The following is a 16,211-nucleotide window of genomic DNA, read 5'->3' on the forward strand; positions in this document are numbered from 1 at the left end:
ATTAAAGAGGGATGAACAAGAAGCATTTCTTTTTTTTTTTTTTTAAAGATTTTATTTATTTATTTGACAGAGAGAGACACAGCGAGAGAGGGAACACAAGCAGGGGGAGTGGGAGAGGGAGAAGCAGGCTTCCCGCAGAGCAAGGAGCCCGATGTGGGACTCGATCCCAGGACCCTAGGATCATGACCTGAGCTGAAGGCAGTCGCTTAACCAACTGAGCCACCCAGGCACCCACAAGAAGCATTTCTTAATACTCACTACACAGAGTTTTCATAAATATTAAACAAAATAATTTATATAAAACATCCAGCACAGGGTCTGAAACACAGAAGTCCCAATGTTAGCTCCCTTTATCATTAGTTAGGGTACTAGACATACACGGTGACATGGTAAATACCTAAATGTAACCTAGTATGTAAAATTAATAGAGATCTAAAATTTCAATCACTTTATTTTTTCTGTTGTTATTGAGTGTAGAGCTAAAAAATTTTTTGATCTCTATAGTATTTAGTACATCCTCCTGTAACTCACAAGCTGATGACAGAGTTTCTTCATTGCTGCCTTCATCTCCTTATTCCTGAATGTGTAGATGACCGGATTCAGAAAAGGGGTGAGAACTGCATCAAAGATAGCAAGAAATTTATCCAAGTGTGATGAGGGGAAGGGCCAGGTGTAGAAGAAGATTAATGGTCCAAAGAATAAAACCACCACAGTGACATGAGCTGACAAAGTAGAGAGGGCCTTTGATACCCCACCTGAAGAGTGTTTCCAAACTGTGGCCAGAATGATGATGTAAGAAATAATCAGTATAAAGAAGGAACCCACAGAGATGAGTCCACTATTGGCTGTGACCATGAACTCCAGTCTGTTGGTCTCTGTGCAAGCAAGTTTAATGAGTTGAGGAAGATCACAATAAAAGCTGTCCAATACATTAGGACCACAGAAGGGCAAGTCTACAACAAAAGCCAATTGGGCCACTGAGTGAATGAGGCCAAGGACCCAGGCTGCCACCAGAATAAAAATGCACATTCGTGGGCTCATGATGGTCAGGTAGTGGAGAGGCTTACAAATGGCAATGTATCTGTCAAAGGCCATGGCAATGAGCAACACCATTTCTGTGCCCCCAATAGCATGAATAAAGAAGATCTGAGATATACAACCTCCAAAAGAGATGGATTTGCATTTTCTGAAAAGGTCATAAATCATTTTGGGGGCTGCAATAGAGCAAACCCCCACATCAAGAAAGGAGAGGTTGGCCAGCAGGAAGTACATAGGAGAGTGCAAGGTAGGGTCAATGCTCACAGAGAACACAATGAGGAGGTTTCCCATTAGGCTTGCCATGTAGAACACAGAGGAAAAGAGGAAAAGAATAAGCTGGATCGCCCATGAATTGGAGAGTCCCAGGAATACAAATTCAGATACCACAGATTCATTGGCTCCATCCATTGCTTCTGCAAGAAGAGGTGACACTAATTTTACCTGCAAAAGGGAGTAAAGAGAAAATCAACTTTGTGGGGAGTCGCTGAATGCATGAGTTTCATATCATAAAGAAAAAAACATTGCCTTACTTCACAAAGCCAAAACACATCTAATATAACCCCTTAAACTGTAGTTGCAGAAAATAGGCAGTAACTCATTGCTAAAAAGCACTACTTCTAACTCCCTAGTCTCCTTAAAATTCCCTAGAATTTGATAAGAGAAGATTAAGCAAAATCTGCTGAATTACAAAGGTTGTAAGAGGCAGACCAGGAATGCCCTGGAATAACATAAGAGAAGAAAGAAGAAATGGAAATGAGCTCATTGATTTTTCCCTCACAGTTTATTACTCCTGCTCATGGAGTTCCCCAAAACTCAGGCAATTTATGATGATCTTTGTTTTCCTTATCCCTTTGACTGCCTCTATATGCAATGCTATCAGTCTCATTAATGTTCTCTTACATTTAGCCTCATTCTTTTGCATTTTATCAAATCATATTCACCTTTTCCTCCTCAAGAGAAAAGATAATGTAGAAACTCTAAAGGTATCCAGCTATTGTAGCACAGCTCAGGAAGTGGAAGTGATCATAGAGCTTGAGCAATGAGAGCATATAATAAAGTAAGGACAAGCCAGAAGAGGGATTTTCCCTGCAGAATCTAAACATGGTTGGGCTAATGCGATATAGAAAAAAAAAAACTTATGAGATTTGTATTTGTAGATCTTTGCGCATGCCATGTTCACTTTTCATGGTTCATGGAATGGCAAAAAGAACAGAGCATTTGGAATCAGAAGAGCTGTGATCAGGGGCACCTGGGTGGCTCAGTCATTAAGCGTCTACCTTCAGCTCAGGTCATGATCCTAGGGTCCTGGGATCCAGCCCCGCATCGGGCTCCCTGCTCAGCGGGAAGCCTGCTTCTCCATCTCCCACTCCCCCTACTTGTGTTCCCTCTCTCACTGTGTCTCTCTCTGTCAAATAAATAAAATCTTAAAAAAAAAGAAGAAGAAGAGCTGTGATCAGATCCTACAACTTGACTCACTTCTTAAACTCAGTTTCATCATCTGTAAAATAAAGGGGCTGAGTTGAGTGGTGCTAAGTAATTTTTCCAAGTCTAACATTTCTATGATTTTATAACACAATGCCACTTCAGAATGTAATGAAGCCCATCATAATGATGGTATTTTCTGCATTGGACTGATATCATATTCACTATCTTTTCCCACGTCTGCAGTTGGTTATAAGTCCCATATTCCATGGAAATCCCTCTCCTCATATCTCCCTCTTCTCTAATTCCTTTTGCAGTACTTACATGACTCAATTAGCATATTATTATAAATTATTATAAATTTGCTATATCATTTATTTTGCCCTTTATCATTGTCATCTGTAATCAATCAACAATCATTTGCTAGATCCCTACTAAGCACAATGCATTGTTACAGGACACTGCAGACTTACTGAAATGTTAAAATATCCACTACCCTTAAGGGTTTTACATTTTAGCACATACACAAAAATAGAAATAATTTTAAAAGTACTATGGGGGGGGGGCCTGGGTGGCTCATTCGTTAAGCGTCTGCCTTCGGCTCAGGTCATGATCCCGGGGTCCTGGGATCGAGCCCCACATCAGGCTCCCTGCTCTTTGGGAGGCCTCCTTCTCCCTCTCCCACTCCCCCTGCTTGTGTTCCCTCTCTCGCTGTCTCTTTCTCTGTCAAATAGATAAATAAAATCTTTAAAAAAAAAAAAAGTACTATAGGGGTCCCTGGGTGGCTCAGTCATTGAGCATCTGCCTTCAGCTCAGGTCATGATCCCAGGGTCCTGGGATCAAGCCCCGCATCGGGCTCCCTGCTCCACGGAAAGCCTGCTTCTCCTTCTCCCACTCCCCCTGCTTGTGTTCTCTCTCTCGCTGTGTCTCTCTCTGTCAAATAAATAAATAAAATCTTTAAAAAAAAAAAAAAGGTACTATATAAAAAATGTCAAATATGTAGTATGATCATAGAATTTGTGAAGCAAAAAAGATACCCAGAGTGTTAGAGTGATCAAAGCTTTCTTCAGGAAGAAATCAAGTCCTAGGTGTGCCTGGGTGGCTCAGTCAATTATGCATCTGTCTTTGGCTCAGGTCATGATCCCAGGGTCCTGGGATCGAGTCCCGCATCAGGCCCCTGCTCAGTGCAGAGTCTGCTTCTCCCCCTCCCTCTCCCCTTCCCCCTGCTCATGCTTTCTCTCTCTCTCTCTCAAATAAATAAATAAATAATTTTTTTAATAAGCAGTTGGAAAGGGGAGTTTTTTTTAAAAAGATTTTAAGAGAGAGATAGCAAGAGCGGGAACACAAGCATGGGGGAGCTACAGAGGGAGAAGCAGCTCCCTGCTGAGCAGGGATCATGATGTGGGGCTCGATCTCAGGACACTGGGATCATGACCTGAGCTGAAGGCTGATGCTTAACCAACTGAGCCACCCAGGCACCCCTCAAATAAATAAATAAAATCTTAAAAAAAAAAAAAAGAAATCAAAACCTACGCCACACTTTAAGATATGCATATAATTTATTTAGATAACTTCATATATGGGCTTAAAGAATTTAAATAATACATAATATAATGAAATATAATCATGGGGCGCCTGGGTGGCTCAGTCTGTTGAGCGTCCAACTCTTGGTTTCAGCTGGGTTCCACACTTGGCGGGGAGTCTGCTTGAGATTCTCCCTCTCCCTCTGCCCCTCGCACACTCTCTCTCTCTCTCTCAAACAAATAAACCTTTTTTAAAACAAGGAAATATAATCAGGATAATATATATAATCAAGAAATATCTCCCAGTCTGGAGCAATGTTTGATGAATTATTTATGGATGTAATGATAACAGTCAAAATCAAAGCAAAAACAGTGACTACCATGTGTAAGACACCATAATAACTTCTTTAAATTCATAATGTTATTTGATATTTACAAAAATCATAAAAGTTGGTATTTTCAGCTTTTTTGGCAAACAAGGAAATCTAAACCAAGAGAGGGAAAGCAACAAATTAGAGCAATAAGTGATAGAACTGATATTGATTCTCTGATCTGCCTCTCAACCAGTATATAGAGAAGACTTCTCTTTTCTCATGACTTTCTGATTGTGTGACACACCTTAGTCTCTTTCTGGATGTCCCATGTTCTTCTGTCAGCATCCTAGCCAGATCTAAGTGAGAGAGAATGAAGCTTTGTCCTCAACTGTTCACAAGCATTTGGGCTTCTTAAACTACTTCAAACATATCTATAATTTATCCAGGTATATAAATAACCATGGTAGGAGAAGGCAAATCTATATAATACCTGCATCTCGGAGCATTCTGGTTGAGTTCCAGGCCAGTTTTGTCTTGATCCATACGTACTCCATTTTGCTTCCCATAGAAGAAATTCAGATCTCACTACTCTCTAATTAAAAGAAAAAACAAAAGCCCTATGTCTCCATATCAAGATATGAAATAAAGCCCAGAATTAAACCAAGTCATATTTTATTCCCTCTTAAAAGACAGCTTCCTAATCATTCAAAATCCCTTTTTTGTTCTCAAGCTTAGATAGCAATCGAGAGAAAAAAAGTAATTTCTGTTTCTGACTGCATGTCCTTTTTCTTCTCAGTTGTATTCATTCTTGCTCATTAAACTCAACTGAAACTGCTTCTATTGTATAAGATAACATATTATTGATCTCTATACAAAACAATCCTGTCACCAGAAACATCTATTCAATACTGATCTTTGGGGATTTAAACATTGTACACCAGTATCCCTTGGATATTTCTGTATTTGTCACCCATCTGCTCACTTAAAGACCTAACATGTAACTGTTTCCAAAGAGTTAAACATTATTTAATATTCTCCGGTTAAAACTAACATTACTTCATCACAGATAGCTATAAAGATTTATTATTTTAAGAGATATGTCTAATTGGCACACAGAATACTGACCAAATGACACTGCAGATTTGGGATTACCAGTATGAGTTCGTTTATTCAAGGGAATTTTCATTCAAAATCCTGGCAGACCAACAGAGGAAACTATTAATGAGTCACCAGAGAGAGGAAAAAGTGACCAAAAAAATTTTAAGAAAACACAATTTTCTTTACTTAATTTGAAATATTTATTTCATAAGTAAGGCTAAAGAAGGATTTACAAGGAACATGTGAATATACCTTGTCTTATATTTATGTTAAACTCAATTCTGCCAAAGAACCATGGCAGTTAAAAAACGAACCTTCAAAGAAATCCCCAGGATAGTGTGTGTGTGTGTGTGTGTGTGTGTGTGTGTGTGTGAATTATTTGTAAATCTGTTCTGCTTTATATTCAAAAGCTACCGTATCCATAATATGGAAATGTTTAGCTGTAGATTCTACTACATGATCTACAACTTCACATTAAAAATTATACGAAAACAATGAATCGTGAATCACTACATCAAAAACTAATGATGTGTTGTATGGTGACTAACAACATAATAAAATTAAATTTAAAAAAATAAAATAAAAATAATACTTTTAAGTCAAAAACAACCATACTGTGTTTGGACCTGGTTATGAATTAGGAATCAGAAGAGAGATCAATTCTATTCAAATTTGGCCAGTAACTCACCCTATATCTTCAGATAACTCACTTCATATCTCTATAGTGTTACTTCCTCAACTGTAAAATGAACATGCTCTAGAAAATGATTTCTGCAGTCCCCTCCAGTTCCAAAACTTATGTCATATGCAACTGTACTATTTTCATTGATTAAGGGGAAAGAGAAAGAGAGTACAAAAAGAGGAGATAAGTATCAAAGGAAAAGTATCAGATATAAGGTTTATTTTTGCATATGACTTAAAAAAAACTTGAGAGAGAGAAAATTCAAAAAATAAGAACAAATCAATCCTGACATTTTTTACTACTTATGATAGAAGTAGAAATGCAAATTGTAAGAAATAGTATATCTGTTCAGTATGAAGGGGAGAGAGAAAAGAAAATATTCTTCCATTATGTACAGCCCTATAATAACCTAACTCCAACACTCATAGAAGTAAAGAGGAATAAAAGCTTTACACAAACAAAGAAAAAAAATTATCTGATGAGAAAAAAAAAAAATCCTACCAAACTAAACACAGTTCCATATGCTCACTGACATGAAACTCCTACAAAGCAAATTAAAAATTTTTTAAATAAGAAAGAGTATAAGATTACCACAGACAAACTTTATGCTTTCTAAGCTGTAAAGTACCCAATAAGTGTGAGGTAACTTTTAAAAGAAAAAAATAAAATTAAAATTAAAGAAATTAAAAATAAACAGAGCCAGCACAAGTTAAAAAACAGAAAATAAGCTTGAAAACAAATGGCAGGGAACAGACTCCAGAGAAATATTGCCACAGAGCCAATGAAAATTAGGACCAAATATTTTACCATGAATTTTTTAACTTACAGGATTGATTGACTTTATTTTTTTTAAAGGATACAGAATTAGTAATTTAAAATCTCAAAAATATATGACAAAATAACAGAAAGACATTAAATATAAACAGGCATATCTCAAGAAAGAAATAGTAGAAAAGATTATTTATCATAAATAGGTAAAATTGTAAAGAGACCAGGGGAAAGCAGATACTGCTGAAAATACAATAAGGAGAGACAAAGATAGGGACAAGAACCCAATGAAATGGAAATGCACTAAGTGATTAAAAGGCATAGAGAGAAGATACAGATATGAAAGACTCAATATACACATAATTGGGGTCCCAAAGAAAATACAAATGAAACAGAACACATCTTAAGGCTATCATTTAAAAAACTTTACAGAGGGGTGCCTGGGGGCTCAATCAGTTAAGTGTCCTACTCTTGGTTTTGGTTCAGGTCATGATCTCAGAGTTCTGGGATCAAGCCCTGTGTCAGGCACCATGCTCAGCAAGGAGTCTGCTTGAGATTCTCTCTGCCTCTCCCTCTGCCCCTCCTTTCTCTCTCCCTCTCTCTCTCAAATAAATAAATAAATAAATAAAATCTTAAAAAAAAAATTTTTTTTTTTGCAGAAATAAAAGAAGACTTGACTTTCCAGACAAGGAAATAAACAAAAAGCCTGGCAGAAAATGTTCAACACAGATATTAATGAAAAAAATTATTTGGACATCTAGCCAAAAAAATTTTTAAATTACTTACTAATAAAGGAGAAAAATTAAACCAGCCATAGCATCATTCAACATCAGAAAACACTGAAGGGAAGAAAAGAAAGAAAGAGAGAGAGAGAGGGAGGGAGGGAGTGGGGGAGGGAGGAAGGAAGGAAGGGGGAAAGAGAGTAAGAAAACACTGAAAGAATCCTTACAAAGACCTCAAGTTAAAGAAGAATCTCATAAATGGTCACCCTGTTTTTCAAGTATAAGTGTAACAGGAAAGTATTTTTGAATAGGAAAAATGTAAAAATAAAATTATTGAAAAAATCATTAGAGGTCAAACTTTCAGTGAACCAGAATAAACATTGAATTTATTTCATTATAGAACTAAAGCTAAAATTAAAAATAGGGATAATCATTACAGGGCAGGATGTGAAAATTACTAACCTGATATTGTAGAAATGGTACAAGTAAAAGGTGGAAAAGCAAAGGAAAGAATAAGTACTGTTATTAGTATGATTTCCTCATCTTTCAGAATTGGGGGTCAAAATACATTATTTTAAATTATTAATCAAGTAATGGATATTTAGGTATACTTAATAATGCAAAGATAAGGGGCACCTGGGTGGCTCAGACAGTTAAGCATCTGCCTTCAGCTCAGGTCACGATCCCGGGGTCCTGGGATCAAGCCCCGCATCGGGCTCTCTGCTCAGTGGAGCCTGCTTCTTCTTCTCCCTCTGCCTGCCACTACCCCTGCTTGTGCTCTCTCTGTCTCTCTTTCTGTCAAATAAATAAATAAAATCTTTAAAAAACTGTTTTAAAGAAATAATGCAAAGATAAATACAAAGAAAGGTAAAATAACATAAATTAGATGTGAAAATGAGGGAGGAGTAGAAATGATCAAATATATTAATTTCATCAGACACTAGAATAAAATCATCAAGCTTCATTTATCAGAAGAAAATGCAAATGTAAATAAAGGAAATAGCTATGTTATTTGTCCAAGGATATTTATTCCTATTTTATATTCACTTTGGATTATACCTGTTATCATTATAATGTAAAATTCAAAATGAATATACAACTTGATTTCACTTATATATGGAACTTAAGAAGCAAAGCAAATGATCATAGGGGGAAAAATGAGAGAGGGGGGCAAACCAAGAAACAGACTCTTAACTACTGAGAATAAACTGATGGTTACCAAAGGAGGTGTGGGCAGGCAGATGGGTTAAATAGGTGTTAGGGATTAAGGAGGGCCCTTGTTGTGATGAGCATTGGGTGTTATATGGAAGTATTGAATCACTAAATTGTACACCTAAAACTATTATTTTACTGTATGTTAACTAACTGGAATTTAAATAAAAACTTTTTTAAAAAAGACGTGTTGGTAAACTTATGTGTAGAAGCATATTGAAAGGGCCACATGCTTAACTCATTGCAACTACACTATGTACAAAACTTTTTGCAACATCTTCTTTCATTAAGATATAAGTGCCAGTAAACTTATAAAAAATATATATCTACAACAGGAATAAATGAATATCTGTGGGTCATATAACTCTGGGTCTCTTTTGTTTAACAGATCAAGCAGACAAAAATATGTAAGGTTATAAAAGATTTAACGTATATAAATAATAAGGCAAATCTAAGTAACATCATACCCTGAAACTTAAAACTTAACTTATTCCAGGCGCCTGGGTGGTTCAGTCAGTTAAACGTCCTGGGATCAAATTCCGCCTCAGGCTCCCTGCTCGGTGGGGAGTCTGTTCTCCCTCTACCCTTCCCTTCTGCTCATGATATCTCTCTCTTATGCTCTCTCTCTCAAATAAATAAAAATCTTTAAAAAAAAAAAACTTACTCCTTCAATTTAAGTACCCATGGAAACCATATGTGTGATGATATATTATATCCCAATAAATTTCATATTCTAATAACAATCTAAGAAAATTTGAATTTAAGAATAAAGCCAGACTCCTAAACAACCAATGGGACAAAGAGGAAATCAAAAGGAAAATCAAAACATAGCTTGAAACAAACAAAAATGGAAACACAACATCCCAAAACTTATGGGATGCAGCAAAAGCAGTTCTAAGACAGAAATTTACATTACTACATTAAGGGGAAAAAAATCTCAAAAAAGTAACCTAACTCTGCACCTCAAGGAGCTAGAAAAGGAACAAGCAAAGCCCAAAGTATGCAGAAGTAAGGAAATAGAAAAGGTCAGAGCAGAAATAAAGTGAAATAAAGACCAGGAAAAAAGTAGAAAAGATCAATGAAATTAAGAACTTTTTTTTTGGGCACCTGGGTGGCTCAGTTGGTTAAGCGACTGCCTTCGGCTCACGTCATGATCCTGGAGTCTCTGGATCGAGTCCCGCATCGGGCTCCCTGCTTGGCAGGGAGTCTGCTTCTCCCTCTGACCCTCCCCCCTCTCATGTGCTCTCTCTCATTCTCTCTCTCTCAAATAAATTAAAAAAAAAATCTTTAAAAAAAAAAACCTTTTTTTTGAACAAACAAAATTAACAAAACTTTATCTTGGCTAAGAAAGACCATTCAGATAAATAAAATCATAAATGAAAGAGGAAACATTACAACTAATACCACAAAAATTCAAAGGCTCTTAATACTACTGTGAACAATTAATTATATGTCAACAAATTGGATAACCTAGAAGAAATGGATAAAACCCTACAAATGTATAACTTACCAAGACTGAACCATGTAGAAACAAAAAAAAAAAATCTCAACAGACTAATTTTGAGTAAGGAAATTGAATTAGTCATCGAAACCCTCCCACAAAGAAAAGCCCAGGTGATGGCTTTACTGGTGAATTCTATCAAGCATTTGAAGAATCAATGTCAATCCTTAAACTCTCCCAAAAAAAATTGAAGAGGAACACTATATGTTAATTAATTGAATTTAAATTTTAAAATTAAAATTAAAATTAAAGAGTAGCTAAATAAATTATGGAACATACATATAATGGAATACTATGAAGCCACAAGAAAAGACTAGGGACATTGTACCTGTATGGATATAAAATGTCTTCAACTAGCAAGGTGAAGGATAGTGGATTTAGTAGGAAACCATTAGTGTTCAAGAAAGGAAGTGGGGGTGGGGTGCCTGGGTGGCTCAGTCGTTAAGCGTCTGCCTTCGGCTCAGGTCGTGATCCCAGGGTCCTGGGATCGAGCCCCGCATCGGGCTCCCTGCTCGGCGGGAAGCCTGCTTCTCCCTCTGCCACTCCCCCTGCTTGTGTTCCCTCTCTTGCTGTGTCTCTCTCTTCAAATAAATAAATAAAATCTTTAAAAAAAAAAAAGAAAGAAAGGAAGTGGGGGCAATGAGAGATAATACTTTATATTAGTACTTACAAGTGAATACAAAAGAAAAAGGTAAATTTTCTTACATCTAGGAAGAGGAAGTGAATGTTTGAATAACCTTATCTAATTTTTTTATATAAATTTCATGTTCAAGAATGTTTATTTAAAAAATAAGAGAGAATACTTATTCCAAAGAGTTTCTTTTATTAAATCTTTCCCTCTAACCAGCTCTAGAAGCACTAGTATTTTAATTTCACATTTCCTCTAAACCTTTAATAGATAGTTGGAGATGGGAGGAGACCAGAAATGTCTGTGAGATTTAAGAGTATAATTTTAAAGTGGGAAACACTTTGACAGAAAAACATATGTAAAAGAAAAGAATTAAAAGAAAAACACAAGAATTTCAATTTTCCCTAGGTAAATCCCTAAATGTAATGTGATCTCAATACAGATATCATCAAGCCTTTTTCACGAGCTAGATAAATTGATTATAAGTTTCGTTTCAAAGATCAAAAAAAAAACAAGAATCATTAAGTAATCTTAAAAGGGAAAATCATGGGGAGGAGGAGGAGGAAAGACTCTCTAACAGATATTAAAATATATTAAAAGCCTCTGTAAATAAAAATTAAAGGAATAGACAGATAGATTAATGGGACCTAATAGAAAATACAGAAACATTCCCAACTGCAATTGGAAATTTAGTATTCACTAAAGATGATCTTTCAAATCAGTGGAAAATATATGGACATTTTAATGAATGACTTGAGGAAACTAGAAAACTACATGTAGAAATGGTTATGTTAGTCCCATTTCTGATGCTATATAGTAAGATAACTTCCAAATGATGCAGAGATTTAAATATTTTTAAATGAAGACACACAGGTATTAGAAGGAACAAGAGTGAATTTCTCTATAACCTGAGAACACATTTCTAATTATAACTCAAAATCCAAATGCAGAAAGAAAAGATTGCTAAATTTTACAATATAAAAATAAGAACCTTTGTATTGCCAAAACCACCATAAACAATGGGAAAATATTTGCTACTTAAATGACAAAGTTTACATATATCTAACATATGAAAGTTGTCTGAAATAGTTGACCATGTATGTGTGAGTTTATTTCTGGGCTCTTAATTCTGTTCTTTGATTTGTCTATTTTTGTGCCAGGACCATACTGTTTTGATCACTAAAGCTTTGTAGTATATCTTGAAATCTGGGATTGTGATACCTCCAGCTTTGTTCCTTTTTCTCAAGATTGTTTTGGCTATTTGGGTATTTTGTGATTTCATACAAATTTTAGGATTTTTTTTGTTCTATTTCTGTGAAAAATACCATTGATATTTTGATAGAGATTTTCACTGAATCTGTAGATTGTTTTAGGTAGTATGGCCATTTCAACATTAATTCTTCCAATCCATGAGCATGGAGTGTCTTTCCATTTGTTTGTGTCATCTTTGATTTCTTTCATCAATGTCTTATAGTTTCCAGAATACAGGTCTTTCACCTCTTTGGCTAAATTTATTCCTAGGCATTTTCTTTTCTGATGCAATTGTAAATGGGATTTTTTTTCTTAATTTTCCTTTCTACTATTTTGTTAATAGTGCATAGAAATGCAACAGAATTCTGTATATTGATTCTGAAAAAATAAAAAACAAAATACCTGAAATGAAAATTTCACTAAGTAGAATAAACAGCAGATAAAAGATGTAACAATCCTAACAGTCACTAGTGAGATAAGAAAACCATGACCAGGGAACCTGGGTGGCTCAGTCAGTTAAGCGTCTGCCTTCATCTCAGGTCATGATCCCAGTGTCCTGGGATCAAGCCCCACATTGGGCTCCCTGAGCGGGGAGTCTTCTTCTCTCTCTCCCTCTGCCCCTCCCCCTGCTCATGCTCTCTCTCTCAAATAAATAAATAAAATCTTAAAAAAAAACCAAACCCAGAGTAAGTGGTAAACAGAAGTAATAAAGAAAAGAGTATTATTAATAGAAAAGAGAAAAATAAGGACAAAATCAGTAAAATCAAAAGCTTGTGTTTGAAAAGTTCAACAGAACTGATAAACTTCTCACCAAACTGATCAGAAAAAAAAAAGAAAAAGGAAAGAGAAAATTACCAATATCAAGAATGAAAGGGGATACATCACTGCAGATCCTACAGGTTTTACAAGAATAGGGAATATTATGGACAACTTTTTGCCAGTAAACTTAACAACTTATATGAAATAGATAAAATGTTTGAAAGAGAGAGACAGACAAACAGACAAACCAAGAAACAGACTCTTAACCATAGAGAACAAACAGATGGTTACCAGACAGGCGATGGGGTTGGAATGGATGAAATAAGTGAAGGGGATTAAATAGTGCAGTAGGATGAGCCCTGCTTTCCTTCTCAGTAGGGAGTCTGCTACTCTCTCTCTCACACTCTCTCTTTTTCTCTGCCCCTCCCCACTGCTCGTTCATAACAAGTCGCCTAGCCCACACATGAATAATAATGCCTTCACTCAACACCCACTCCTATTTGGTAACACAGAAAAAATAGTGAGATAGTCTTTGGATAATTATTTATACCACTTCTGAACAGTATATTTATTTTTTAAATAATTATATGTAATATATTTCATCACATGGAAAGTTTAATACATTTCTTCATTATAGACAGTTCATTAATACATCTCTTCATTTGTAGACAGCTTTGTAATAAATTTTCTTCTGTAATGTCTACACTTTGTATTTGCTATTTATTTAGTTATAAACCTGATTCATATAATGTAGAAATCTTTTGCATTTTATTTATTTATTTATAAACCAGTGCCACCTATCCTTAGATCCAAAATATTCAATCCATTTATAATCTTTTAATATTCACATAGTTTCCTTTACCATATAAAAATTATTTAGGAAATAATTGGGGTAAAATATAATTATGATACACACTGAGTGGTATAGGAATTTACAACTTCTGGGCTCAAAACATTGGATTAAATAATAATATTAAAGTTTCCTGAGTTGTCACTCTATGATTTATCCCAAATTTGACCTTCCAATCCCAACTAAATCTAAAAGCCTCAGTATTGGGGCACCCGGGTGGCTCAGTCAGTTAAGTGTCCAACTTTTGATCTCAGCTCGGGTCTTGATCTCAAGGTTGTGAGTTCAAGCCCCACACTGGACTCCATGCTAGCCATGGGTTCTACTTAAAAAAAAATTTTTTTTTAATAAAAACCTTAATATTAACTAAATCTGAGTGTGGATAGTCAAATCCACATGTTAGAAGCCTCAAATTCTGAAAGCTACCTAAGCAACTGTCTTCATTTTGTGTATTCCTCCAAGTATATAAACACGAGAAACTCAGAGGGCATGAATATCAATACACATATAGATTAGAAGAGATACGTCTTTGAGAATCACTACCAAAGAGAAGAGTATCCAACATTTTGTTTTAATGGAAAATGTGCCCAGTATGTGAGATTTCATATTCTTCTATAATAAACAAGAAAGACACTACATTTAAAGGCTGAATTCACTCTTCCTCAATACTTCCAGGATCCACAGGGTAAGTGTCCTTATGAAAAACTGACCAGATCAGAACAGAGTCCTTGAGAATTTTCACAGTGGACATTAAAATTACTAACTAAAGTGAAAGGATTTATGAAAAGTTTAATTAAAGAGATTAATTTTCAAGAATAGTCAAGATGAATCTGGATGGCTTTGATTGGTCATGAAAGAACTCTTCCTGAAACTTAGAATCTTACCAAATAGTCTCCTCATTGCCATTTTCATCTCCTTATTTCTGAATGTATAGATAACAGGATTCATAAAAGGAGTGATAAGGGCATCAAAGATGGCTAAAAATTTATCTATGGGTAAGGTAGGGAATGGCCACACATAGACAATAATGCAAGGACCAAAGAAAAAGACCACCACAGTGATGTGAGCAGAGAGAGTGCAGAGGGCCTTGGATGAACCACCTGAAGAATGTTTTCGAACAGTGACCAGGATGAAGATGTAAGACACAATCAAGATGAAGAACGTGCCCATGGAGATGAAACCACTGTTGGCGGTGACCAGAAATTCCAGTCTGTATGTGTCTACACATGCAAGTTTGATGAACCGAGGAAAATCACAATAAAAACTATCCATTTTGTTGGGACCACAAAAGGGCAAGTTTACAACAAAAGCCAGTTGGGCCACAGAATGGATGAGTCCAATGGTCCAAGCAACAGCCAAAAGAGAAATGCACATTCTTAGGCTCATAATGGTTAGGTAGTGGAGGGGCTTACAGATAGCAATGTATCGGTCATAGGCCATGACTATAAGCAGCACCATCTCCGTACCACCAACAGTGTGAATAAAGAACATCTGAGTAATGCACCCTGTCAAGGAGATGACTTTATGTTTTCTGAAAAGGTCATAAATCATCTTTGGGCTTGCAATGCTGGAAACACCTGTGTCAATGATGGAAAGATTCGCCAGCAAAAAGTACATGGGGGAATGTAAGTGATGGTCTGAGATGATCGTGAGCACAATGAGAAGGTTTCCTAGCATACTTGCTATGTAAAATATAGTAAAAAACAAAAAAAGAAAAATCTGAATCTCCCAAGAACTGGTGAGTCCCAACAACAAAAATTCAGACACCACAGAGTGATTTCCTCCATCCATCAACTTCTTGTGCTAGACCAATCCTGAAGATACCTGAAGAGCATAAGAGGGAGAAAAACATGACTTTTAAGTTGAAAGGGAAGCCTGGCTATAGGGTTACACAAATGTCAAAAACTAAAGATCAGGGGCGCCTGGGTGGCTCAGTCGTTAAGCGTCTGCCTTCGGCTCAGGTCATGATCCCGGGGTCCTGGAACCGAGCCCCGCATTGGGCTCCCTGCTCAGCGGGAAGCCTGCTTCTCCCACTCCCCCTGCTTGTGTTCCCTCTCTCACTGTGTCTCTCTCTGTCAAATAAATAAATAAAATCTTAAAAAAAAAAAAAAAAACTAAAGATCACTTAGCCGTTGTACACAGTTACATAGAATTTACATAGTTCAAAATTCACAGAGAGCCAGCACCAAATTTTTTTCCATGCCTAGATCTTTGTTATCATTTAATCATATGCCTCAAATTTTGTTTGGTCTTTAATGTATAATGAAGTAGGGAAAATGCAGACAAAGTTACCTAAGAATTTAAGGAGAAATACATCAGGAGATAGACATATTTTCTAATTTCTACACTGAAATATGCCACAGAATGGAAACGTGCAGAAAGGCACATACAACTGTCTGGAGAGGTGTCTACTTTATTCTTTTAAATGGCTGCTCAATATTTACAG

The 16,211-nt window shown here is 36.0% G+C and overlaps 3 protein-coding genes across 3 annotated transcripts in view; all 3 read right to left on the bottom strand.

Moving 5' to 3' along the window:
- Nucleotides 1-507: 507 nt before the first annotated feature.
- On the bottom strand, nucleotides 508-1,472 carry LOC102743789 (olfactory receptor 4F3/4F16/4F29-like). Its single transcript, XM_081829690.1, has one exon. The coding sequence runs from the start codon at nucleotides 1,444-1,446 to the stop codon at nucleotides 508-510; it is 939 nt and encodes a 312-aa protein (XP_081685816.1). The 5' UTR covers nucleotides 1,447-1,472.
- Nucleotides 1,473-10,700: 9,228 nt separating this feature from the next.
- Nucleotides 10,701-15,826, bottom strand: LOC102731135 (olfactory receptor 4F3/4F16/4F29-like). Its single transcript, XM_081830831.1, has one exon. The coding sequence runs from the start codon at nucleotides 15,554-15,556 to the stop codon at nucleotides 14,585-14,587; it is 972 nt and encodes a 323-aa protein (XP_081686957.1). The 5' UTR covers nucleotides 15,557-15,826; the 3' UTR covers nucleotides 10,701-14,584.
- Nucleotides 15,827-15,986: 160 nt separating this feature from the next.
- The window catches only part of LOC102731447 (olfactory receptor 4F3/4F16/4F29-like), a 3,477-nt gene continuing 3,252 nt past the window's right edge, over nucleotides 15,987-16,211 (bottom strand). Inside the window, exon 2 of the mRNA XM_081829713.1 lies at nucleotides 15,987-16,057. Coding sequence (XP_081685839.1) covers nucleotides 15,987-16,057 — 71 coding nt within the window. The remainder of the gene's footprint in view (nucleotides 16,058-16,211) is intronic.

Source organism: Leptonychotes weddellii, chromosome 9 (assembly GCF_054177405.1).
Source record: "Leptonychotes weddellii isolate Sample4059 chromosome 9, ASM5417740v2, whole genome shotgun sequence".
NCBI lineage: Eukaryota > Metazoa > Chordata > Mammalia > Carnivora > Phocidae > Leptonychotes > Leptonychotes weddellii.

What these genes read in the sequence shown, in the direction of transcription:
- LOC102743789 (XM_081829690.1), bottom strand. Translation starts at nt 1,446, where the DNA reads ATGGATGGAGCCAATGAATCTGTGGTATCTGAATTTGTATTCCTGGGA.
- LOC102731135 (XM_081830831.1), bottom strand. Translation starts at nt 15,556, where the DNA reads ATGGATGGAGGAAATCACTCTGTGGTGTCTGAATTTTTGTTGTTGGGA.